General features: G+C 37.9%; 2 protein-coding genes across 3 annotated transcripts; both read right to left on the bottom strand.

Annotated features, from left to right (window-relative positions):
- Positions 1–6,664: 6,664 nt before the first annotated feature.
- Positions 6,665–23,788, bottom strand: LOC593811 (neurofilament heavy polypeptide). Of its 2 annotated transcripts, XM_030986133.1 has the most exons (6): positions 23,690–23,788; positions 17,982–19,232; positions 17,438–17,640; positions 16,497–16,553; positions 10,189–10,282; positions 6,665–9,813 (listed from the first exon to the last, which is right to left on the bottom strand). In XM_030986133.1, the coding sequence occupies exons 2-6, from the start codon at positions 19,210–19,212 to the stop codon at positions 7,292–7,294; spliced, it is 4,107 nt and encodes a 1,368-aa protein (XP_030841993.1). In that variant the 5' UTR covers positions 19,213–19,232; positions 23,690–23,788; the 3' UTR covers positions 6,665–7,291. The 2 variants fall into 2 exon arrangements, with proteins under 2 accessions (XP_030841993.1, XP_030841995.1); XM_030986135.1 differs by lacking the exon at positions 16,497–16,553.
- On the bottom strand, positions 20,078–23,809 carry LOC115924175 (biorientation of chromosomes in cell division protein 1-like). Its single transcript, XM_030986042.1, has 3 exons — positions 23,690–23,809; positions 21,473–21,597; positions 20,078–20,267 (listed from the first exon to the last, which is right to left on the bottom strand). The coding sequence occupies exons 1-3, from the start codon at positions 23,807–23,809 to the stop codon at positions 20,078–20,080; spliced, it is 435 nt and encodes a 144-aa protein (XP_030841902.1).
- Between the last annotated feature and the right edge of the window lie 2,822 nt (positions 23,810–26,631).

Below are 26,631 nucleotides of genomic sequence, written 5' to 3' on the forward strand. Positions count from 1 at the left end.
GCTATGTGAGGTCATACGCTGGGGGTGTTACAGCAGGTTTTCTCCCGGGGCCGGTCCCCCTGACAGAGACCCTCATTAGGCCTAGCACCAACTGGGCGCTTCCTTCTCGCGTCGGATCGTAAACAACCATTTAGTACCTGCTGAGAATTCAGCGTCGACCTTGCTACACTGACATCACATTTTTTTTCTTCTTAAAGCATTTCACAAAAAAGAACAGAGAAAAGTTCTCAGTTTTTTCAACTATATAATTGGTGGGATATCCGTTGGGAAATTTCCATCGTATATTACAAAAAAGCTACAAGCGCGTTCAAGCATTTCCGCAATTTACAGAATAAAAAGTAATAGTCACTCATTTGTCTTTTCTTCGACACAAAGAGATGGCAATTCAAAGATGGATGTCCTGCCGAGAGTAATCAATGTCTATATGACCGAATGATTTCAGATGGACAGCCGACAGCCACTTAATTATTAATAGCATTTTTACTCAGTTTGCATGGCATGAATTGGCGTTATATACGTCTTCACAATTTATTATTCCTTTATACAAAATGATGATACATGCGCTTGACTACACACCTCTTTCTTAAACGATTATATCTTGCACGCAAACACTGTGTCCACGATCTCCACTCCCTGGGTAGAATTCTTAAACCACCGCACACTATAATGATCCGATTTTGGAAGTATTTGTAATAGCATTTAATATAAACATTGAACTTATAAAATCTTAATGATTGAGAAATTTCATAGTCATATTATTTTGGTTAATAACATCTGAATTTCAGGAGATTTCAAGCTTCTTTGGATAAGGAAAAGCTAAATCGGCTCCGAATCGTAGGGTCGTCAGACCATTTTTCGTCAGTGTCTACGATTTGAAGCTTGAAGCCGATTCGTTTTTAATTCTGATTAAAGAGCTTAAATGCGCCAAAATTCCTGTCGTCGATATTCTTATCATCATTAAAAATGGGGAAGATGATTTTTGTTTAGATTTCCATATCAAATAGCAATTTCTTCGAAATTCGGATCGCAGGAGGGTCGCAGGAGGGTCGCAGGAGGATCGTGTAGTGTTCGCTGGACATTACCCTATATGGTCACAGAAAAGGCATGTATTAGTAGTAGATGAGAATAACTTTTAAATTTACATATTTTGTAATGCCACAATCAAATCCAAATAAACTAGTAGTTTTTTTAAGCAATGATTTGGAGAAGTTTTTTGCATCTTAAAGTACAAAACTACTTGTTTTATTATAGTAGACGTTTATTCTGAATGATTTAAGATTTAATAATCCCCAAAAAGTGTGTTGCTATGTAGTATTCAATGTAATATTAATACTATCCCTTTAAAATGCTCTATCTGATATTGTTTTAAACCTAAGGTTTTAAGTTGTAGCAAGGGCCACTGTCAAGTTGCTACAAAATATGACACCATTAAAATTATGTACTAGTAATTGTAAGTGCGAATTGATGCGAAACTCAATCTAACAATCGACTCTTTTTGTAGTCAGAATATCACAATTTATTCCAACAATATCTGATCATAAGCATAAATGCCGATTTTACCAATAATTTATATCAATTCAATTATAATTTAGTATTATTCAGTGATATATATATATATATATATATATATATATATATATATATATATATATATATATATATTGTTTGGCATGAAACTTGCAAAATAAAAAGCCTGCCAAATTTGCATTACCGAAGAGAAACAAACCTTGCTGGTTGTCATTACCGTAAATATTGAAATTATCGACATGTTTTAGTAATGTATTGATGATTTCGTTTCACTCTTACGAAAGGTATATACATGTACTACCCCGGTGTTTGGGTTTCTTTTTGTTTTCTTTAACCTCTCTCTCTCTCTCTCTCTCTCTCTCTCTCACCTATTTATCTATATATCTACCTAATTAGTGACCTATCTATCTACCCGCCTATCTCTATATCTATATATCTATGAACCCATATATAATATATCTATCTATTTAACCCGTTTATCTATCTATCTATCTATATCGATTCTATCTAGCTATCCCTTGCCCCCCACCCTTTCAATCAACAATCAATATAATGCACGCTTCTCCTCTCCCCATATTCCTCTTTTCGCCCCCTCTTCCTGCATCCCCTTTCCTCTTCCATCGCAGCCGTTGCAATCTCTTTTTCTCTACGTGCCATGGTAGTGTCGGCTGGTTTTGACCCCAAACCAAGCGCCCAATTACCGGGCTCCTCCCCGTTCCACAGAGTCGCTACCGCAGGACTGTCGAAAACCATTTACCAAACCTATTACTGTACGTAACGCATATAACAACACCCTCATTAATGATTGTAACCCTTGCAACAAAACATCCGGATACAGAAGGAAAAAATATGGTAAATTGTAAGTAATGCACCCCTCCGGGATAAAAAGAAGAGAAGAAGAGAAGGAAAAAAAAAGAAGTAGTAGAAGATGCAGAAGAATAAGAAGGAGAAAGAGATAAAGAAGAAGAAGAAGAAAAAAGACAAAGAAGAAAGAGAAGAAGAAGGAACAGAAGAATGAGAAAAAGAAGAAGAAGAAGACGAGGAAGAAAGAGAAGAATTGAGAAGAATATAAAAATATCATGAAAAGAATTATCTGGTATTCATAGGAAAACCTAGAATGTGATAGCCTGCTCTATTTCGAAAAACAAAGCTAATTCTTCCCGGGGCAATTTTCGAGTGAGCCTAGTTTCTTTAAATTGTTTCGAAAGTACAATGATCACATTTCTTTTTCCATAATTGCAATTCCCCTGAGAGCGAGAAAGTATGTTTCATTTGGCCAGAGGATAAGGAAAAAAAACATGAATTTTATTCAAAATATATAGATATAGTTTCCATTTCAATGCGAGGTGACTGAAAATATCATGTTGTCTCATAAATGTGATATTACACAAAAAAAAGGTTTAAACAAATTTCGAAACAATCGTTTCTGTCACTGTTGATAAATGAGCGCTACCTTGACACAATGGCAATACAGACTATTTTGATGAGGGTATAAATTGAAACAATTGCTTAACGCAGGACCTAACGAGTACAAAAACACATTCTCGTCTTCAGAAAGATACTCTAACGGTCTATTTTTGACAATTTGATCTCGATTGAGCGTCTCTCCAATTCACCCGCCAATTTTTCGCGCAATTTTAAAATCAGACGACGGTTTTAAATCAGGCATCTGCGCCTCCGGCAAAGAAAATTGCAGGTGGCCGATGCGGACCATGTAGAAATGTAATTTCCCAAATTAACTACCTTCTTAGATGTCCCATCAAAAGGAGGACGATGTCTAGTTGCAAAGTGGAAAGGTAATTGAATGAAAATTAGGAAATTTAAATTGCAATTCCGCGAGTCATTCACACATTCATGTAAAGATTAAGAAAGCGGTTCGGATTTCTTGGTATTTGAGGAGATTCCATCGAATCCCTTGGTTCTTGTAACCCCATATCTTCACCCCTGCTGGGAAAACTTGTCAAGTTCACGTTGATTTCATCCAACTTGTTTCACTTGCAATACTTTAGAGCTTGTAAAATATGTGTAGGGTTAACTAAATGATTATGAAGTAGCAATACGGTCACTATGATATACAGGTATATCTTGGAAAAAGTTGACCCCGATGCGAACTTATATCGTTCCTTTGCCCGCGACGATAAATTACGTATACTGTTTCTAAATTAAATTTTCTCATACATTTATTTCATGACAAAAAGATAACAACCATTGTTTTGTCGACATATAGTAGGCCCCACTGCTCCGTACATGAAATAACGTTTTGTTGCCATTTCTTATTCAATCATTAAAAATAATAGTGGGGGTGTCAGACTATACTATAAAACCATACGAAAGTACATGTAGAAGATATCATCGCCATAGAATTATCTCGAATGAGGGCGCTCATGCTGTTAATGACTCGACCGGGATTTTATTTTTATCACTCTTATATTTGGCACAAATATAAAGAACGGCGATGTCAAAGCTTCTTCAGTTAAAATTCGCCTTCATCTTTAAAGCTTTTGGGAGCACAGGAACGTCATATTGGCTGTAGGACTATAATACCATTCCATGCAGCCTCCCCATTCAGGCCCGTAGCCACGAGGGGGGGGGGGGGGGGGGGGGGAGGGGAGGGGGGGGAGAGGGGGGTACGATCAAAGATTGAACATGATTTTCAAACTATTGTGCTATAATCGGTATTGTTAACAATTTTGGGAGAGATTAGATTAGATCAGAAGATTATCAATAGAATATTGACATTATCAACAGTGATTTTTCGTAATTTAACACAATTCTGGACAGACATTCCATCAATCACCTGCACTCAAACACTCAGCACTAGATGGCGCTCTCCTGGTATTTCTATAGCTCGTCCTCCTTTTGATGGAACATCATAGCTAGTAAGGTTGTAGAACTAAAAAAAAGTTGAACATGAAAAAGCAAAATTAAAGGACAAAAATGGAAAATGTTACCCCTTAAGGCAGGGGAACTGATTGTATATATATTGTAATTCCTGTTCACTCCCTCACTTTCTCATCGATCCGGACACTTATCTACTCTCATTGTTTGCTTGTTTTTTATATTTTTATTTATTTAATAACGGTATAGTTACAGACCTCCACTGATACAAGACCCTCAAATAGTTATAATGAAATCTAGGAGTTAACAAAAAATGCACCATATCATTATATGTAAATATAATTTTTTTTGTTATCATGGGTTATGAAGCAGCACCTTCACCTTATACTTTTTGTTTATATAAGAAAATCTTTGTTCAGATTGCTTGATTTATATTGAACTAATTAATTTGCATAGAAGATATGTTGTAAAAATTGTTCCTTTTTATAAAGTTGCATCAAAAAATATTGATATAAAGTATTACCGTCACCTTTTGTAAAGGAATTGTAGCACAATTTGTACACTTGATTGAGTATGTACTATAATAGTTTGGAAACTTATGGAAAATATTTTTAAAATATGTCTGTGTTTATAATGTATGAAACAATGTACTACATGTATGTTTATACTGTAAGAACAATTGTTCCTATTCATCATTTTGTATAATTATGAATATCTGAATAAAGGCAAAAAAGCTTTAAAAAAAGAAGAAAAAGGTATTACCTAATTTCTTTCAATTTAGTTGGGCACTAGCACAAGCAGAGGTAGTGGGTGGTGGTGCGGGGGGGGGGGGGGTGAGGGGCTTATAGAGATGATTAAAATAGTTTCATTTGGGTAATATGCCTACAATTAATACTTATTATTTCTCATCTATTTTAATATCAATACATGTAGTAATTGTCCCTTCAACGTTATTTTAGACACCATCTCAACTCATACACAAATCAAACAATTAAGTTTGTAATGTCCTCACATATTTCGATAGGATCAGCCCTTCACCACTGGATACGCCAATGCACAAACCATACACCCTAAGAAGTTCTCAAATTTCATGTCACGACTGCATTATTTAGCTCAAAATATATTCGTCCATCCATTCTCTCAGAGTGCTAGCAATCAACTGCACTCATTCCATTTCTCAAGAATCTTCAACAAATTTTGAGTCCCCTTTATCAAATCACACTTTCGGTCTTTCTTCCTTTTCACAATACATGTACATGCATTTGTTGTGTACATTTGTACTGTACATGGATTTGTACTGTACATTCTTAACTCATGAACATAACCAGTAACAATGACAATTGAAAATACATGTATTATGTCGGATAGAAATCTTCGCTGAACATTTCTTGATTACCTCTTTGCTATTTCTCACAAAACAACATGAATGCAAGAAGTCATCGAAAGAAAATTGCATTGAAATGATATTTAATATCTTACAAAACACAGTAACATTGTGTAACATTACACATTTATAGGGTACTTTGTTGCACAGGCAAATTCAACATTTGAGCATACAGGTATTTACTGGGCCTGAAATATCCAGAATTCCAAATTGATTTCATATGTCTACGTTTGTATGATTAGAGGTGAATCTGAGAGCAGCAGAGAATATGTGACCATGAAACAAACAAAAATAAAATCTTGATTTCATTTTTACAAGGTTCTACTGTACATGGATTATTTGTTGCTTCATGAGAGGGGGGGGGGGGGGACGCAAGATATATCCACATATCTGCAACATTTAAACAACATTCTAGGACCAACAAAGCATACATGTACATGTATATCTATATTATTTTATCTATCTCAAATTATACATTCTGTTAGTAAACATTATGCATGCACACTTCATGATTCAGTTGAGAAAGAATGGAAAATTGTTCATGATCGATTCCCAAGAAGTTTGACACATCACAAGAAAAATTGTAAGTCCAGGCATAACGAGGTAATTCTTTATTCACAGAAATGTGAAATAAGTTATATTCAAATGCAGTCAATTGTACATTATTGAATGAAAATGATTTACAATGATGCCATTGCAAAAGGATTCCCAAACAGAATTTCATTTGTTGTAATAGATCATCAGAACATTAAGGATATTTTTCCTATATTTTGAATATTTGCATTTAAATTCAGGGTAGTATTGAGCTCCAGCTTTTATTTAAAAATTGATATGAATAATAGCATTTGTCAAATCAGGTATTTTTATTTATAATGACCAACTGGAGAAATTTTATTTGTTAAATCTAAAAGAATTCGTGATTTGAGTAGGGTTTCAAAACACGAAAGATGAACTACTTTTTCAAGGGCATCAAATTAACAAAGTTGGAATACAATCACATGTATAAAAAAAGGCAATTCTATTTCAGAAACATCAAACTTCATGACACTCCAACATGAATTTTCTTTTTTTTTAATAAAATCAAAATGATATTTAAGAAACTTGTAAAAGTTCTCCAGATTGTGTACACAAGTACCTGTAGACATTACAAAGCATTACAAAGCACATACTGAATATACAAAACGATGCAATACCATGCGATTAAAACAAAAATCACATGTGCAATACACATGTTTAATGTAAATAAAGTACATTGTATTTGCACCATGAAGTATACATGCATGTACCTTTGTCAAATTGATGAGAACAGCAATACAGGTACATTTTTTTGCTTTCAAAAGTACATGTAGTCAATGATCTTTAGTTCTTCCTTCAAATTAATTGAGCAATCTCTCAGAATCAGAGGAACGTTTCATGTGAATCAGAAGCACAAGTTTGTTGACATCCTACAGAACCTATACATCAAATTTAAACATGTTTTCAATGGAATGTCAATAAATTTGAACTTTTGAGCTGCCCAGATTCTCATTTATAATTCATCATCTATCGCTTCCTTTTCCTTTCTTCTCCTCCTGATGTCCTCCTCGCTGGTTTACCTGAAGCAGGTGCTTGATTGGTGTTACCTCTTGATCTCTTGTTGTCATAGTAATACATGTCTTCATAGCGATGAGGCCTCCTCTTCTCCTCATCTCTCCCACTCATCCGTCGGGTGAAGTGACGATGTGGTTGCTGGGGTTCAGAGGGTTGGTCAGAGTCATGTGGTGAGGGTGAAGGCGATGATGTCGATGGGGCAGATGGTGGGGTCACACCGCCTTGGCCTTTGCCCTTGGGTGCTGCCCTCTGCTCGCTCGGTGAGTACCTATTAGGAGGTGACACTCTCCTGGAGTAGCGGGATGATCGACGCTCTGTCGGGGCCGAAGGGACCCTCTCCTCCTGCTCCTTGACCGGTCCTGGGGAGTCTTTGGCCTGGCCAGCTGCCATCCCGCCAGATCTTGAACGTTCCCTGGTGAGGGGTTTCCTTTGGGCAGCTCCTTGTGTCGGAGGAGTAGGAGACTGGGCTGGTGGTGTTGGTGACTGTCGCCGTGTCCGCTTTCCAAGACCAAAGTACAAGTACTCATCATCTTTGCCTTGATGTGGGGAGAAGGTTCTCCTACGTGGGCGCTTTCCATACCCGGATGATTCCTCCGAAGGATCACTTTGACCACTAACGTTCCTGTAGCGTGACCCACGACCTGATGCCTGCTCCTTTTCCTCTGAAACTTCCCCTTCTTCCATTTCTGCAAGTTCTCCCTCTTCAATTTCTTCTTTTTTTCTGCTGTCTTCAATCTTTTCTTGGATTTTTCCATCACTTTTCGGAGTGCTTTCCCTTGTCCTGGTTCCTTCTGCATCACTTGATGATCCTGTGGAATAGCTATGTCCAAGACTTTTACCAGACCCACCAGGATTACTAACAAGTACTATGGGAATAGTTGCCTGTCCATCATTGCTCCCTTCTCTGATTCCTTCAAACTCTGACGGTTCATCCATGGTTGGAGTTGGTGGATTCTCTACAGATTGAGTATCAGAGAGTTCATCTCCTGATATATCTTCAGTGAGTTTGGTAATTGATTCTCCCTCTGCAAGGGGTGGGATTTCTTCATCTACCTCTCCTTCAGATTTCTCCTCTACCCTATCCCTATCCGCCTTGTCCTTCCCTGATGAAGATGGCATGATTTCATCAAGCTCTTCATCCGAAGATATTGCCTCAGTCTGCTGGAATATGGAGGGTAGTTTCACCGATTTATCTTCAGAAGAAACCTGCTCCTCTGTGATATCTCTCTCAGGGTCATCAAAATCCCCTTCCTCGCTTGATATCTCTTCTCTCTCGAGCACGACAAAGGTTGGTACTGTGTCTTCTGCAGGTGTATCAGTATTCTTCTCATCATCTTTTGTACTGATTTGTACTTCTTCCTCTTTGTCCACTTCCTGTTCTTTGTCAATGTCATCATTTTCTTGTGGTTCCTCTTTTTCCTCCTCCTCCAACTTTGCATCCTCCTCAGCATGATGATCCTCTGGAGTAACCCTCTCTTCTGTTGCCACATCCATCTCTTCATCTTTAATATTTCTATCTTTGTCCGAACTAGTATCACATTCTTTAGTATCAGTGACACCAATGTTTACTTGACTGGGAGACACCCTCAGTGTTTCGTTTTCTTCCATCTTTACATCAGTGGTGTCATTGGCAGTATCATCACTGGCTTTTCCAAACTCTGATCCTGTTTCAGCTTCTGTTTTCTCCTTGAGTACTATATCCACATTCTCACTGCTAAGTCTATCACTGTCTACCGTATTATCAGTTCTCTCTGGCTCTAGCTCATCAACCTTATCCGTACTACTCTTTCCAAATTGATCAATGTCTAATTCAGTTTCAGGACTTTTGATAGATTCATATCTTGAGCCACCCTTACTGTCTTCCTCAGGTTCTGGAGGAGCTTCATCAGGGCTTGTAGGTGATATCATTTCCAGCCTATCCTCTTCATTGGCACATTGCACTTCCTCATGCTGTTCAGCCTCATCCATAGCAACCGTTTCCAGAACTGCCTCTGGTGCGGATGGCGCTTCTCTCTCTGACTTCCACTTCTTCCGCTCTGCCGATGCTTGCAGCCATCTGGACTTTCTGACATTCTTGCCTGGAGCATGGAAGGTAAACCTGCTGTACGACTTCTTGCCTTCTTTCTCTTCCCTCGCCCTCATAGCAATGAACTTGGTCCTCTGCTGACTCTTCTTCAGAAGCTGCTTGTAAGCCATGTCCAAGGTGAGCAGGTGATGGAAAGGAATCTGGGAGTCCCGTCGCTTCTTGATGAGGAAGTCCTGTCTGAGGATACGCGGGGCTGTCCACTCGGTCTCCCTCCTGGGTTTGGAGTCCAGTGCTGCAGGGCTGTCTTCACTCTGAGATAGGAGGCTGCGCTGGCGCTTGGCTTCTCGTCGCTTCTCTTGGAGCTTCTGTTCCTTGAGCTGCTGCTTGGTGTAAGGCTTGCTCTCGGCTCCTTCGTCTTCACTTCTCCCTCTCCTCTGTCTCCTGGTTTCTGTGGAATAAACATAACGTAAACACCATGTGCTTGTGACAACAACCTAAAGAATGTTTCATTAAATACCAGTCACATTCAAAAGATTATTCATAAATTCTTGAACTCATGAATTTTGTGGTTTCATGCAAATAATTTAATGTTCACTGCTGTATCATTTGTATCCAATCTGTAAAATTGAAATATAGTTCATGGTTACTATAACAAAATAATACATTGTTCAGAATGAATGAAGTACAATTCATAATACTTCATTCTCTCTTTTTTAAATTTCTGTTTCAGATATTTGACAAAAAAAGAGAAAAGCCGTAAAACTAGGGTTGAAAGTTATACAAAAAGACAAATGGAAAGAGGGACAAAAAACGTAAGTCGTACCTATCTGAGATGGACTTGTAGCACTTTCCCTCAGATGTTCTCTCTCCTCCTTCATTTGTTGCCTGCGCTTTGCTCTCTCTTCTTTAGCCTCCGCCTGAACAAAGATCAAATGAGTGAGAAGGGGAAAAAAAGAAATGACATTATGTACAAGGCATTATGGAGACTAACAAAATTGTTTGCAATGAAAATTGATGCACCTTAACTTCACAACAATTGTTTAAATCTGAAACAATTAGTTCATGAAGGGTGCCACAAATTATATTATTTTGGTTTGAAGTTGTTTTGTTTTTGCTTTATTTTACAATGCCCTGCCATCACTTCCTGTATAAAATAACAGATTCGATTCAGAACACCACTAGCGATGCAAAGCCATGCAAAGTGTTGCATCCAGGTCAAATTTATTACAATTTTATATAACTGCTTTCATTCCAACAAACAAAACAAAATTTGTATGAGAATTCATTCATTCATTTCAAACATTATTCTGAGATGTCATTCTGCAAGACCAAATGGGGCAGGTGAATGGCAACATGTTTATTTTAATTGCCCTATATGGCCATAACCTGCCCTAGGCCAGCATAACATGTAACAACCTACTATGACTCTGCTTTGACATTAAAGAAGCAATTCCTTCCAATGTGGAAGAAGGTTAGGTGTGAATTTGAAAGTGAGACTCAGGGATCTCATACAAGAAAAACAATTAACCGAACATATTCATAGAATAAGAAAGACCAGGAGAGTGCAAAAAATATCATGAATGTATTTAATCATTTTGGCTAGTATTCTTGAAAGCAAACAATCATAAACCTCAAAAAGTGGGTTGAGTTGTTCTGCTGATCCCTGAAGCACTAAGTGACAGCGTATCTATCCCTAAAATCATCAAAATCCTGTTACTAATTGAATGAATAATATCATGTTCGATCAATTCACCATGATATTAATTTCACATTTCCATTTTATGATTAAATTTTTTCAAAAAATTGATTATTCACTTCAATAAAGTAATCTCTATGGAATAATCAGGCTGACACTTGGCTTTCCATAAATCAGCAGGCTAAGTTAAAGCCAGGATTAACTCAAGTTTGCTTTAAAAAAACATGAGCTGCAGTTATTTATAGCCTCCCTCTTACTGGTTAGAAACCAGAGGGAACAAAAGCACCACGCCATAATTTTAAGCATCCTTTAGCTTAAGATAACTTAAACCTCTAAAAGAAGCAAACAGGAAAACTACAAGCTCATTCAAAATGCAAAAAATATGAACGTTGGCTGAATAACACTTTGTTTCAAGACAAGTTTCTAGCATCAAGCATTACTAAAGCAAGCCTATTTCAGTCTTTTTATTCTATTTACATTTTTAGATGAATCAAATTTAAGCTAATGAAATGAGCTTGGCTGAATGGAAAGGGTTACAAGAAGGATTAGAACAAGCTCTTTAGTCATGCAAAAGAGAAGAGTAATTCAAAATTGTAGGTGGAGTAAGTGGAAATGTCATAGGAAAAGTGAGTGATCAAACAAGTAGGAGATAAACACTTGATTATGGATACCGGTACTGAAAAACCAGAAACTTTCATTTCTATGAATTTTGTCAAGAGTTTTCATCTTGGTCTAGACTATGCCAAAACAACAGTCATCTGTTTCCATGTGTTCACTGCATCATAAATTGCTGCACCAGGTTTGGTGGAATTACTAATTAAATGTGTACAGGCAGGGGCGTACGCAGGATTTTTTCGAGGGAGGGGGGGGGGGGGGGGAGGGGGGGGGGGTGTTTAAATAAATCGCGACAAAAATTAAGCAACGACTCAGCCAGCCGGGGGGGGGGGGGGGGGTTCGACCCCCCCCCCCCCCCCCCCCCCCCCTACGTATAGGTCTCCTAGGCAACCAACTATGACCTACAGGAAAATAATTCTAGCTTGCCATCAATCTTGAGTGTGAGGGGAATTTGTGATGATATTTTCAGGGGCGATTAGTGGAGGGCACAGTACATTACATTAAAACCTACGGGTCATCCTAAAAGATGAATCCACTCCTTGTGACTTTGACTATTAAAGAACACCTGATAGTGGGTAAACACCTAAATAGTATCAAATTAGTGAGAACCTGTGACTATAGGTCTTCAAAGTTTCTTTATGCTGCAAATTAAATGAGTCAAACACTGAACTGCACACTTCCAAAAAGAAATCCTGCAGCTGAAAGTTTAAAAGACCAAACGATCTTGTATCTGGTTTTACAGTGCCATTCATCCATGATGATTGCCCAAAGTTGATCTTCAGTCCATAGAAAGTTTGAAAATTAGACTGAAAATCTACTTAAAGCAAAAGTTGTAAACAATGATAGACGATATAATTCAGTGAAAGATCATGAAAAGGAATCCAAAAGTTCAACAGGTTCATTAACAATCAATAAAATAAGTGCTAAAATTAGTTAGGTTTAGAACTTGTTTTTATATATATATTTTACAATATTTGTAGTACCGGTAGTGTTACGGTTTCATTATTAATATGTTATCATCACTAGAGGTATTAATATGCTATATCTGTCAGAGCCTATAGTTGTGACATCTACCCACAGAACAAGAAGTATTCTTATTAACAATTAAATTCTTTCTACCCTTTTTATAATACCAAAGTTCGATCACTTTCTTGAAAGTATTGCAGGGGCTCTTTTCTTCCAATCTCAAACCAATTTGCAAATAATTAAACTATGTTTATGTCTACGTCAAAAGGTTGAACAGAACCTTCTCAAGATTGAGCAAAACAACCTCATTGTAATAGTATTCTCAATCTTTTTGGCAATGTCGGTAAGGTTGTGAATGGTAAATGTGTGAAAAGCAAACATTCGTTGTAGTTTGTAATTTGCAATAAATATGAATGATGTTTGGAAACTATGAAGGAAGGAAATTAAAAGACCGAAATGTGAGAAGAATGGATCAAAACCCCAAAAGAATGAAATGCAAAATTATGAAACAAAAGATATAGAAAAATGTGATAAAAAATTGAATAAATGTAAATGACTGTTTTTCCAATATGCCACCCTATGAATGTTAATGATAACCTTAGATCCCTCACTTAAAAATATGTTGCCCAAGAGTTTAATCTTTATAATCCCATTATAATTTTGAATATGCAAATAAGCTTGTCATTTCTTGAATGATCAACTCATGTAATTCAGTATTTAAGGCTATAAAGTCTTTTTTTAAGTGTTGTTAGATGGTATATTGCATTATGATGTTTAACATTATCTGCCTCAGTTCCTTTGACCTCCTCCCCCCCAAAAAAATAAAGGTCAAGATACCTAATATATAAATGACTAACATCACTTTCATCTCAACCTGGAAATCATCTCAATAGTAATCAGCACATGCTTGTATGTTTTTTTGTTATTTTCTTCTCCCCCCCCCCCTTTTTTCATGGCTTATAAATGTTTTTCATGATTCAAATATTGTGATCTATATCGTCGGTGGGGTGACAAAACCTTGTATCTCAATTTTTTGAGATTTTGATCTTTTTGCATAATTTTGTACCTAATGGCCTACGACACCACCTGATAAATCCATGGAATGCCTCCTGTCTCGGTTTTTTCACAAATTCCAAACAAAGGACGGTGTCACAGCACTAAATCTGTTGAGACAGGAAAGGTTTTTGCGCTCTCCTGAAAATTCATGATTTTTGAGATACGAGGTTTTGTCACCCCACCGACGATATATCAAAATGCACAGGGCCTACTGTTCAGGGAAACAACTGTGGCATCGACACCTGACCTTTAACCTCTTGACTGCATTCCCATTATAATACCAATACAATATTTAAATGGGTACTAAAGACAACCAAATTCTTAGACAGATGGACAACCCAGAAATGCATGAAACACCACCTTCAGTGGCAAAAGATGTGAGAGGTAAGCAAAAATTGGGGAAAAAATTCCAACGGTGAAAAGAAAACTGAAAACAACAAAAACTCTACTAATTTACCCCCAGAGTTGGGGTAGCTGAGCCTGATTAATCCCTTGACTCCCAGCTGCTGTTATTCCCACATGCCTAATACAAAGGCAGCCTGGTTACAGTACAGAAAGGGTTAAAGAACAGCAATGTTATGTCTCACGCCACACAGTTTAAACACACCAAAATGTCATAGCAATCAGAGATATATCAGCAATAATTGTTTGAGAAGAGGTTAATTGCAGTCCGTTTACTTTAAGCCTTTAAGAGTTGGTGGCAGAGTCATGATTCAGTCTGTTATTCTCAAAGTAAGCGTCATTTTTCTTCCATAAGTTATGCCTTAAAAAGCATATCCATGTTTTTGAGCTACCGGTAGTTTAAAATTGTATAAAAATTATGGGGTCTTTAAAGAGTTACTTTAAGCATAAGAATGCCTTAAAAAGCATATCAATGTTTTTAAGCTAGTTCAAAATTGTATACAAATTCTGGGGTCTTTAAAGAGTTAAATGAAGAATAAGAACAAGAATATTGTCACGAAAGCACGTTCCAAATTGAGAATCTCTTGTCAGAGTCTCAAGTTTCCTACACCAGACAAGTTTTAGTTAGTCTTTTTAAACTCACATGAAACCGGAAAAACTTTATAACTGGTATCACGCAATAGACACATAAAATATTACATCTAAAATAATTTGTTTGAAGTCAATTTATCAAGTAATGTCTACTTCCCTGGGTGTTGTTTTTGTGACTTTTTTCCTTCAAAAATATCAGACCGACTGTGACTGCTGATAGTAACCCAAGTATCAATCAGAATCAGTACAAATTTGTCTGACACCAAACCATGACTGAGCCACCAGAAATAATATCTATCTACACCAATTAAAAATAAATGCTTAAGAACTCACATCTTATAGATTATTTGGTCAGCAACTACCTACCTGGCTCTCTCCATGTGTATACATTTTCAACTAACATCATTTTTGTGACAAAATAAATTTGTAATTTACCTAATTTGTAATTATTAACCAACAGTTGGAAAACAGTTGGAAAAGATAAACATTTTTGAGTGGGCTTCAAATCTTTTTTTTCTTCTGACTTAAAACATGCCCTTAAAACACCATTTTACTTTTAATAAATAAGCTGCAATAGTATCTTTGCTTCGGATATTGCAAACAACATGTAAATAAGAACAAAATGAACAGCCCAAGAGAAATTCATTTTGCGGGTACAGGAATTTTCAAACTAACATTAATCAAGATTTTTCATACAAAAGAGTAGGCTATTTTCAAATTTTGATTTGAAAGCAATGCTGTTCACAACTTGTTGACAAAATATATGTGTGTGAAGTTTTAGTTAATGACCTAGAAAATGACAATGGAGAGAGTCAAATGGTTGTCCATTTCCCCAGCCCCCAAACCACAAAACAGACATGATACACCCCCATCCCCGAAACATAATTTCAAATAAATGCGATGATTTCCATTCTTCTTCCAACTTTCGACCTATGATTTCCCCATTTTTCCAACCACTTTATGAACTGAAATGAAGTTTGATCATGTGATGTGGTTTGTGTGCGGGACCTTTCACACTGGATGCACATGTGAACACATTACCTGGAGCATTATATAAGCAATTCTTTTGCGTGCATGTGCATGACACAACATCAATGTGGCCTCCATTGTGATGTCACAATGGATTTACTGTTGTGGCTCAATAGAATACCGAAGTGGTAACGGCATATTCGCTCGTCGTCCAGGTTACTGGTTCCAAACAACAGAGCCTGTGCATGAGGTTCACCTCGAAATAATTCAAGCAAAGGGCTGAAGCAGGGCCAATTACGTGATTAGCACTGGTGTGATCACCCCACCATTGTTTAGCTTAAAATTGTTTGGAACCAGCAACCTTAATTACTTGGCCAGTATGATGTCACACTTCGGTACTCTATACAGAGGACTTCATTGTGTAAATCTTTATGATCTCATTTTCATTTTCAAGGATCATACAAAATTCATCTTTGAATGCATGCAGTAGATGCAACGATCACCACACAACTGCTTCCCCAAATAATCATGCCAGAAATGTAATAAACATGGAAGTTACAGTTTGAAATCATGTAGGGAATTATCCCATGTTGAATTGATATTATTTGATGCATCAGGTGTACCGAGGTGACTATTGTAGATTGTCAGAATCAGCTTGTGAAGTGTAAATTGATAGACTGTGCCCTTTTTTCTCTTTTTAAAAATCATTTGTGTGTGAAGGTGAATCAGTATACAGTGTATGCAACAATTGTGCCTATCAATGCTCTGTGTGAACGCGTGCATGCATGCACCCAGTGTGACAGGGCCCTAAGAAGAGGAAGGTGTGAACAGGGCACCTTCTTGGCTTTGGATCCAGAAGCTTGGTGATGCTGATCAATCCAAACTTTCGTATCCTGTTTCATATTGGAACGGAAGACAAAGATATAACAAACACTTAGATTTGACTGGCCATTGTCATCATGGATTTTAGGGATTTGAAGTTACTTGCATATATTTTACAACAAATTGATATTTAAACAACAAAGCAGGTATGCTCTAAAGGACTCCTTCCATTTTGTGACAAGGTTATCCAATACAATGCTTTAAAAGAATATTAGGCACATTTGGTAATACCTAGGCTACAAACTATTTCCTCTCCTACCTCCAGTTACTAAATCCTAACTTTTACCAAATATTTGCCTTATGGTCTAGTCTAGTCTCTCACCCATATACACGTATGTCAGAATTATCATTCACACACCATTGGTGATGAGGGGGAAGCAGATATTTTAATGTTTATTATGCAGGAATTCAAATAGCTTTATATTATGGATGCTAGTGTGTCATTCTATTATTTCTATCTTAATAAATAAAACAATACTGACAACTTAATTGCACCACAACATAACCAGTATTCAAACCGAGCACTTGATTTCTAAATCATAATTTCAAAATTAATAGAAAAGGCATTATTTTCCCCAACATAAAAACATAAATCCCGCTGTGTCATGCTTACAATTATAAATGTATTTTATCAATTGTCACTTTAGCCTTCTTCATCCCGTTTAGTTTGAAACAATGCAAGATGAAGAGAATTCGAAAAAGGTCTTGGAACATTTAGCTGCATTAACATGGATAAATCTAAAGCAAATCTCTAACACGGACTAACATACTGCATTGCCATGCCAATGAATTCCCATTGCGATACATGCAGCACATTATAATACTATAGCTAGAACAGACAAAGATGGCCCTGCCCTGATGACAGACAGCACGACCATCTCACTAACTAACTTACCGCCCTCTTCCTCCTGTCTGCTTTCGTCTCCTCATCCTCAATGTCCACCATGTGCTGTCTCTTCCACCTAGCCTCTACCACCGGCCTAGGAGATGTCTTCCCTCCACCGGATGATGCAGGAGACACGCTTCGGTCGAGGATCTCCTCCTTGGAGGCCAGAAGCATGGGCTTGGCATCTGCCCTGGACTGGTCCGTTGGCTTTGCTGAAGGTTGGATATATTAGGAGTGTTGATAAAAGTCATAATCTTGATGACAAAATGTGAAACACCCCCCAGCATGGGTAATTGCAACTTACAGGCACAGATATCAATTTTAATTAAAGTCAAGGGTTCATCAAGTCGGATACAAATATCAAGGCCACAATGAACTGTTAGGAGTACCTTTTGGACCAGGCACCAGATGAAAGTCCGAGATGAAATCTTCAACAAACTAATATAAGTTTCTCGAACTGCTCTTATTGGAAGTAACACGCCTTTGTATTTTGTATGCAATAGATGGGGAAACAGGGTTTGCGAAAAGGTAAATTCTTTGGAAATTAACTTACCAGGCTTTTTGCCATAGTCATCGGTATCTTCTTCGCTTTCTTCACTGCTAGAAGATGAACTGGATGATGAACTGATCTTGTCATCAAATGACGAAAGGTCACTGGTATGCACAGAGCTAACAGTAACATCAGACACATGACTGTCAGAGTCAGAGGCATCAGCAGGGAAATAGTCTCTTCTATCTGGAGCAGAGTTACTACTAGTTCCTTCTTCAAAGTCCATGTCTGATCCTGAAGAGGATACATCCTCCAAGTCCTTGGACAGACTGTCCTCCTCCTTGGGAATCACAGGGGATGGCCTTGATTCCTCATCACTGTCTGAGGCATCGTGGGCAGCTGCTATTTCTTCCCTTGAGAATCCTCTGCGCTTTGGCCTTTCTGGTCTGGGAGTCCATTTCTCCTCATCCCCACTGCTCATTGGTTCATCCTTGACTTGAAGAGCAACTTGAGGATCTTGAGCTTCAGCCACTTTCAAATATTTGGTGTCGATAGGCAAATGTTTCCTTTTGCCCAGCAATGGACTGACTAGGACATCACCTGAGAGATCATCTTCCGGCAGTTTGATGCTCTTGACAGGACTGTCTTCTTCCTCAGGTTGCTGTCTACCCTCTTCTGTCTTAACTTTGGCAAGAGAGATGGGTTTCCCTTTGGGTGATCCACCCTGATCACCGGCAGCTCTTGATGTGGCCCTCATCAAAAGCCTTTTGGCTGTTGCTTTAGTGGGGTCCATCCGGACTACCCGGACCACCTTGGTGCCATCTGCTTTCCGAACCACCACCTTCTTCAGGATCACTCTCCTCTTTCCTAGGGCGACCTTCCCAGTAGATGCCTTTCCTGGAGTGGACTTGGAGGAGGAGGCAGGAGATGCAGTTTTTGGTGGACTGGTCTTCACGACTACCTTTGGCTTCTCTTCCTCGCTGTCAATGCTAAGCGGATCAGATGATATCGAGTCCAAACTTGGTGAAGAGGACACAGAAGATGTGTGCCTGGTTCTCTCTGGAATCGTGCTTGGTGGCAATGGAGGTGGGGATGCTTCTCTTGAGCGAGGTAGAGGAGGCTTTTCCTGGACGGCGCTTGAATCTGGCAAGGGTGGAGGCTGGGGTTGGTCTGGGGTTTCACCAGGAAGTGGGGGCTGATTGGGGAAGGAGGTTGAAGACTGCAGAGAGGTGTTAGCAGCACTCCACCCAGGAAGAGGACTGTCTGCAGGAGATCCTTTTACTCCAAGAACCATAGGACTAGAACCACTGCTCCCTGTATAGAATAAAATGCAAAATAAATCAAATTGACAGGGTAACATAAGTATTCTTCAATATTTTCATCAAAAAGGGGGTGGGGGAAATACACAACCTATAGAAAGGTTTACAGTTGAACCTCATTACAAGCTAATACAACTGTAGAGATCCTGACAAGGAACAACAGAAATTTTGGTACAAAACAATGTCTAAGAAATATTGAACCACTACATTTATTTTCAAGGTCTCGAACGCTTGATAGCAAAGTAAAAATAGGCAAAAGCAGGGACTTAAGTAGGAAAAAATCATGCAAGCATATTCAGGTTACTTTTTGCATTGAACACGATAACACAATTTTAATTTTGTTGCGACTGCTCGTGAAAGGCTACTTCAATGATTACGATATGTCATGTGCTTGGTTTAGAAAGGCAAAGTAGGAATTATGCAAGCTTACGATAATTTCAGTCATTGACTTGAGGAGACATGAGCACCGAAAGGTGGACCTGTGCGCTATACAAGTAGCCACTATTATTATTTATTATTATTATTATTATTATTAAAAAAACATATGTAAGACATTGGGTAAGAACAAAGGCTAGTTCACACACAATGTGGTAAACTGCTGTGGCAAAATTACAACTATTTTACATGTGGCAAATGGCAAATGGGGTTGAGAAAGTGTACATACAAGTAACAATAGGCCTAAAGGCATAACAACTTATATATGTCTTATACATGTTGTAAGGCACAAAAACGTGTTGTGCACTATTATTTCATTTTTTGAAGGGCAGTTTACCATGCCATGTGGGAATGGGGCTTAAGGGGTGATATAAAAGCAAATATGACTGAGAGTCACCACTAGGGTTACTGACCGGGTTGAGGGGGTATGGACCCACTCTCCATGCCCGGTTTGACATCACTGGAGGAGGGTGTGTTATCACTGTGAAGGTACTCCTTGACGACCGTCTCGATGCGAGGGAGGAAGATCTGCTGGAGCTGGGCGTCCACCACCTGCTCAATGACTCTCTCCACTCCTGAGGCAAGCATCTCAGATCTAGATAGTTTAAAGGCATCGTTTAACAATGTTAAAACTGAGAAGCACGGCCCTACGTGTTATCAGTGTCTGTGATATGGTGTAATATTGAAGCCCCCCAAAAAATCATGCATCAAAATGATCAAGAAGTGCCTCAAAAAAGTAAAAATCTTTGAGTGACCGGTTTTACCATACTCATTTTCCCTAATAGACTGTAGTAATATGAAAACCGTTGGTTTCGATTTCCAATCATAAATATCTTGATAATCAGACAGGCAATTGGCTTGTAAAAGTTATGGGGTTCCTGACTGACCTAAAGGTTTACAATTATCATTGCAGCATGAGCTAAATCCACGATTTTGTTTCAGAATCTGAGACAAAGTTACCTGATCCCTGTAATGATCACAGAGAGTGTGATGGGGTTACTCAAAGCAGAGGCAATCTGAGTACATTACAGCGTAATCTATCAATTATACTGTCACTCGTTAAGTTACAAGTTAATGAAATATTACAAAAATTAGGGATCAGCTGAATCATCTCATCTCACTTAATATCTGTAGCATGATTGTTTATTATCTTATCAAGTTAATATGTTCTGATAATATATCATTCCAAATTTGCTGAATTGTCCAGTATAACTTGTAAAGAAAAATATCACCTTGAACCAAAAAGTTAAACCCAAGATTTAAATTTGTAATGAAATTTTGGACAGAATTCTTTTCTTCTTTAAAGTGGCTCATTTTTTAATTTCAAGGTAAGTCATCAACCAGATCTAGTACTGCCATATTATTGAGACCGACATGTACACTGCAATAATGACATGAAGTTTAAAGGTATAGATCAGTTTTGGAAACGCCCCCCTCTCAAAAAATGAAATGTAAGCTCTATTACCAATCATGTGAAAGAATATGTTTTGACTAATACGTGATGATACAAGTTTTGATGGGAAACGGCCTACTAATTGATATATTTGGTAAATTATCATATCGGTCTTGCCTGGATAGATATCGCGAATGCACTTGAACATTGAAAATTTTGGCATATATTTCTGCTTTTTTGCGAATTTAGGTTGAAATATTGCCATCTAAACCTCTGAAGGCAATATTTAAACAATATTGAATGGATATTTTGCACCCAAAACCCTTGAACCGCAATTTTACCACTACCCCACTATATCTTTAATTCCAATCCCACGCTGAAAAAAGGAGGTTAAAAAGCTGCCTTACTCATTAATTTGTCTCCTGAGACTGTTCCTCAGCTGGTTCTTGTTCATGTCCGGTGTCCACACGAAATCGGTCAGGAAAGAGGAGACATAGCCCTCCACCCGGGTTCCCAGGTTCTGGTATGCTGGCTGATGTAATGCAACAATAAAAAAGAATGCAACTATGAAACAGATTTATTACAAAAAATAGAAAGGCCACTTCATAAAGGAGCTTTATATCTCAAACCATGGTTTAGGTAAGTGTAGTGCATATGTACGTAGCGTAATGATCATTATAAATTTATAATGTGAATTACTTGCATGAATTTAATGAGGATCTGAGATTAAAGTCGCTAACTTCACGCACATGCGCACGCACGCACCCTGGCCTACTACTGCAGAGACGCCAAGTTCAAAGATCGGCAATGCGTGACATTTTCATGATTCGGCGCGCAAGCGCGTGTGCGAGGGTATAACACACCTATAAGGTATAGCGTTTTTCAAAATCTAGCGCGCGTCGTGCGTAAGAGCATTTTCAGACCCTCGAAATGCGTGATGTCACGCCTAATGCTGGTACTTGCTAGCTCCGCTAATGTCGGTATGCACTTGTATTGTGCAGCCGTGTTTGCCGTGAAACCTGTGGCTGTGTGAAAGTGTTTACTAATAATCTATTAATGTCTTGGTTTTAAGGAAAAATACTCCCAAAAAGAAAAGAAAATTGACACGAAACAGGTATTAAAGAAAGATTAGGGTGTCTGATCGCGCACCCGATGTTGTGTGCTAAAATTCTTCCCATAGAGATTACACGCATCCCTATGCAGCCTACGTGCATTGCGCGACCATGCAAAAATTCGAGATCCAAACCTTTATCTGTTGTGATCCTGAAGGTGATACTCAATAAATGAGGTGTCATATGAAAGAGCAGGTGAATTCCAATATTTCCAAAGGGGCGTAGCCCCCGAAATTCTAAAAATATCTTGGTCAAAACAGCAATTTAAACATTGTGTCCTGGCTAACTCTGAGGTTTGTCACTTTTGAGATATGACGCCCAGATCGATAAGTATTCCCAGTCCTAAGGAACAATTCTATGTGCTTATATTTTCGCTAGCCCCCAGGGATCACAACTGATAACAGTTTAAAAATACCCTTCTCGCTATTTGGTGGATCAGCTAATTAGGAGGCGTGCGCTCCGCTCAGTCCAAACCATGGTTACATCGCGTAACATCTCCGCGTACGAACGAAACCCCAAATTCAATTACACATTATAGTGAATGAAAGTATGGGTGGCCGTTCGCGGCATAGAACCCGGAAGTGAATACACGTTGTAGTCAATGGCAATATCGCGGAGACATTGCCATTGACTACAACGTGTATTCACTTCCGGGTTCTATGCCGCGAACGGCCACCCATACTAGTCAATTGCACATATCGCGGAGACAGCGTGGCTCAAGCTGCAAGTCGCGCATTGGCTTAGCAACATGCGTACTATATGCATACGCTTGCATATCGCGCGATACAGCCGTTTGTCTGAATTTAGCAAAACAACATCACTCTGCGTGGACGTCTTTTTCGTCGATTTTGACCAAAATGATATGAATATACCAGCGTTTTGGAGGGGCTGTAACTTTTGATAGAAACATCGGTGAGACATAAAATTTGGAATGTATTATTCTGATAACATTTTTTATTCAAATATCAAACAAAAGTGGTGAAAAACAATCCCAAATTGAAAATTGAAAAATCGTTCAGACACCCTAGAAAGATAACAACTTTTAAACTGTTATTTGAACAATTGTGGAAGAATTAGATGATTTTTGGTGTTATAGTTAGGTATCTCCACACCGGAGTCACTCTCAGGTCGAAATCAATGGTCACAGTTGAGAACAAGCGCCACAATTAATGAATTTTAATGAAATTTTTTGGCACACACTGACTAACATAACTGACAGTGGGACACTACTCTACTCTCTAGCTCTTTGAGTCTTTCACATCCCTTTAATTTATTATGAGGGAATGATATCTAATTAAGCATTAGAGGGATGTATAAAATCCTGGTCAATTTCGGTTCAAACGTTAACTAGTTGCACACAGACAGATAGTTAGGGCACCCGGGCCCAATGCAATACTACAGCCTCCAACAAAAGAGTCCAAGCCCAGGGCCTAAGCCAGGGAGCTCCTCCGCCGCAGCATTGGGCGGCGGCGACAGAGCTCCGTGCCTGGCATTACACTCTCGTGAAATTACCTTTGTGTCCACATCTGCGAGACAGTCACGGCGAAACTGATCAAAAATTCCTTGAGATTTCACCCTGTCCACTATTCTGGTAACGAGAGCGGGATCAACTCCATTAGCTGTGGCTGACATGATGCCGAATAATGCAAGGAAATTGTAAAAATTGAACGCGTTATTAAATTCTTACGTGTGCATTTTTATGCTAGTACGGTACTCGGAGGATTTTAGACAAATCGACTACCTTTAATCTTGGCAACCCGACCACCGACAACTCGACTACTACCCTGGATAGGTCGACCCTATAGTAACCTGTTGAGTTTGCCAGGCGGACACGACAAACTTTACTTTTAAATCAATTCGGGTTAATTTATCATGCATTGCTATGAGATTGATAACATGATTTTTTGATAAGTACTTGCATGGTCATATTCATTGGGTCGAGGGTCTGCAGCCCCTGCCCCATTTGATCGCAATTAAGGATAAAACTGCATGAGAAGAGATCAAGACCAGAAGAGAAAGAGGGATGGCAGAAAGAAATGAAAAAGAAGTTCAATGGAGTAGAGAAAATTGAGAAAAGAAAATGAGACAGAAAGATTAAATTGGAACCAATAGGGCCTACAATGTTTGTGTGTGTCATTATTACTAGAAATGGGAGCAAATTTTTGCTTTATTCTGTTTTGTTTGCATTTTTGCATGGCAATCCAATCTTTGGTACCTAAAAGGTACAGCTATAATATACGAGAAGAAGGATGCAACACCACCCCCACTCCCCTCCATATTTTTCCAACTCTACGTTACCATACATTCACAATGTGGAGTATTCATGATTGTTATGACTTATCTAGTATTTATTTTGATGAGATTTTATTGTCAAATCACTTTATCACAATTTTTGCTTATTGGCAAAATGCAAGTCGATTTTTCGAGGATGCCAGTCACCCTGTGCCTAAGTTATTACGGCTTTCGGTCCTCTACATTTCTTTCCTTCTGTCTTTAGTATTTAATAATTTGTGAATTTAATATTGTCCCTTTGTATTCATTGGCAATGAGATCATACAATCTTACTGCTATATTCCATTTCCCTTTTATTGTTTATAAATATTCTGAACTCTTGTCGACAAAGCTTAAAATCTGTGAACCATTTTATCATAAGAAACAACATTCACTCTTTGTATCTAAAAAAAAAAATTAGGACCCCCCCCCCCCCCCCCCCCCTCTTGCTCTCTCTCTCTCTCACTCTCTCTCTCTCTCTCCATCTCTGGATCACTAGTGTATTTTAAGGATCAAGGGTGTAATCTGCATTCTTCTTGCATAAATTTACAAAGTTATTAATCTTAGTGATTTAAATCTTACTCGTGGCCTGTATCTCCCATCACATGGAAACCAACAGAGCAAAACTGAACACCAGCCTATTGAAACATACAACTGAACAGATTAAATATGAAGCATAACATTTATTGTGTATACTTGTATGAGTTTCTCGGTGAGGAAGTTCCGATAATGTACAATTTAGGCGACTTCTATGTATAAATTAAACAAAATAATAAAATACAAAATACAATTGCATTAAAATAACAAAGCGATGTCGATTCTGTACAGAAAATTCATTATTGGAGATCTAAATATTTCATTCCATGCATTGATTTTGTTTCTCAAAGCATTTTCCTTGTACTATATCACATTCATGAAAGGCACAATGTACAGCACTGAAATAGATTTTAATATTTTCTGTGATATTTTGCTCTTTCTGCTCTTCTATAACATGTGTAATTCATAGCGTTCCAGATCAAAAGATAATCCAAAAAATGTCACAAAAAGAAGACAGTGTACTTCTATAGCATTTAGCATTGTTGGTCAATTCAAAAAGTTTGGTAAAGATATGACAAATATGATCAAGGACCAAAAATAACAATAAACAAATTCTTAATTATGATCAGTCTTTTAATAGCCCAGAATTTTTTGGAAGACAATGCTTTCCCTTTACTAATATTCTCTTTTTGTTAACTTCTAATCCATCATTTATTACTGTATATGCAGTCCCAACATGAGCACATAAGGACCATTGGAATAATATATCAAAGTAAAAACCTCTCATATATGTATGATGCCATAGGTTGCAGCGCCGCATAGGCCGCACCCCGAACTTTGACATAGAAGATCAAAAATCATAATTCATTTAAAACATTATGTAAAATGTATGTTAATGACAAGTGCAACTTTATGAATGTCAAAGCCTAGCATTATCATTAACCAACATTGTGTTTATAACATGTCAATTGGTAATTATTGTATGTCATTTTATGAAGTTATTGACAATAGAGACGAGTAAAACCTTGAGATATTGCTTTGGAACAAACTTGTACCTTTTATTAGTCCTCTGCTTTATAACTGAAAATAATAACTAAACCAATACCAAAAACAAACAAAATCTCTATTTGGCATCAGCCAAAATCATTTGTTTTCTCTTTTTACATAGGTAATGGATATACTATCCTTATGACTGCATGGACAAGCAATCACTTAGTTGTCATGTAAACTCATTTAGATTATAGTGTCACAAGGTTATTTCACGGAAAGATATAGCAAAGATAGAAAGCAGTAAGGCTGGTCTAAATGAGGATGCTCTAGACAAGAAGAAGTTGAGGGAGGGAGTGTCATCATGGCGTGAAAGTCAGTAAAGCCTCGTCAGAGGGAAAATGCTGACTTTAGAAAGTGATGATGATGATGATGATGACGTCGATGCAGGATGTAAAATGTGATATTCAACTATAAGTGAGAAGCCTCTTATGCTCAAAGAAGTCCATAGTCAATCAACATACATGATCACAGTTTACTACAAGTTTTATAATGTTCTTTTTTATAATGTTTTTTCCTGTAACATGAGAGTAATTTTAATAGTTTCATACTTTTAATTAAATGTAATGTTAATTGTTATTGTATAATTGTTTTAAATG

This window comes from Strongylocentrotus purpuratus, unplaced genomic scaffold (genome assembly GCF_000002235.5).
Source record: "Strongylocentrotus purpuratus isolate Spur 01 unplaced genomic scaffold, Spur_5.0 spur5_scaffold_15, whole genome shotgun sequence".
In the NCBI taxonomy this organism is placed as follows: Eukaryota; Metazoa; Echinodermata; class Echinoidea; order Camarodonta; family Strongylocentrotidae; genus Strongylocentrotus; species Strongylocentrotus purpuratus.

Excerpts from the sequence above, each read along its gene's own strand:
- LOC593811 (XM_030986133.1), bottom strand. The coding sequence starts at position 19,212 with ATGGTTCTTGGAGTAAAAGGATCTCCTGCAGACAGTCCTCTTCCTGGG. Across the intron at positions 16,554-17,437 it reads CAGACAGGAGGAAGAGGGCG|GATACGAAAGTTTGGATTGA; the intron begins GTAAGTTAGTTA and ends AATATGAAACAG. Across the intron at positions 9,814-10,188 it reads TACAAGTCCATCTCAGATAG|AAACCAGGAGACAGAGGAGA; the intron begins GTACGACTTACG and ends TTTATTCCACAG.
- LOC115924175 (XM_030986042.1), bottom strand. The coding sequence starts at position 23,809 with ATGTCAGCCACAGCTAATGGAGTTGATCCCGCTCTCGTTACCAGAATA. Across the intron at positions 21,598-23,689 it reads TCGCAGATGTGGACACAAAG|CCAGCATACCAGAACCTGGG; the intron begins GTAATTTCACGA and ends GCATTACATCAG. Across the intron at positions 20,268-21,472 it reads CTCAGGAGACAAATTAATGA|ATCTGAGATGCTTGCCTCAG; the intron begins GTAAGGCAGCTT and ends TAAACTATCTAG.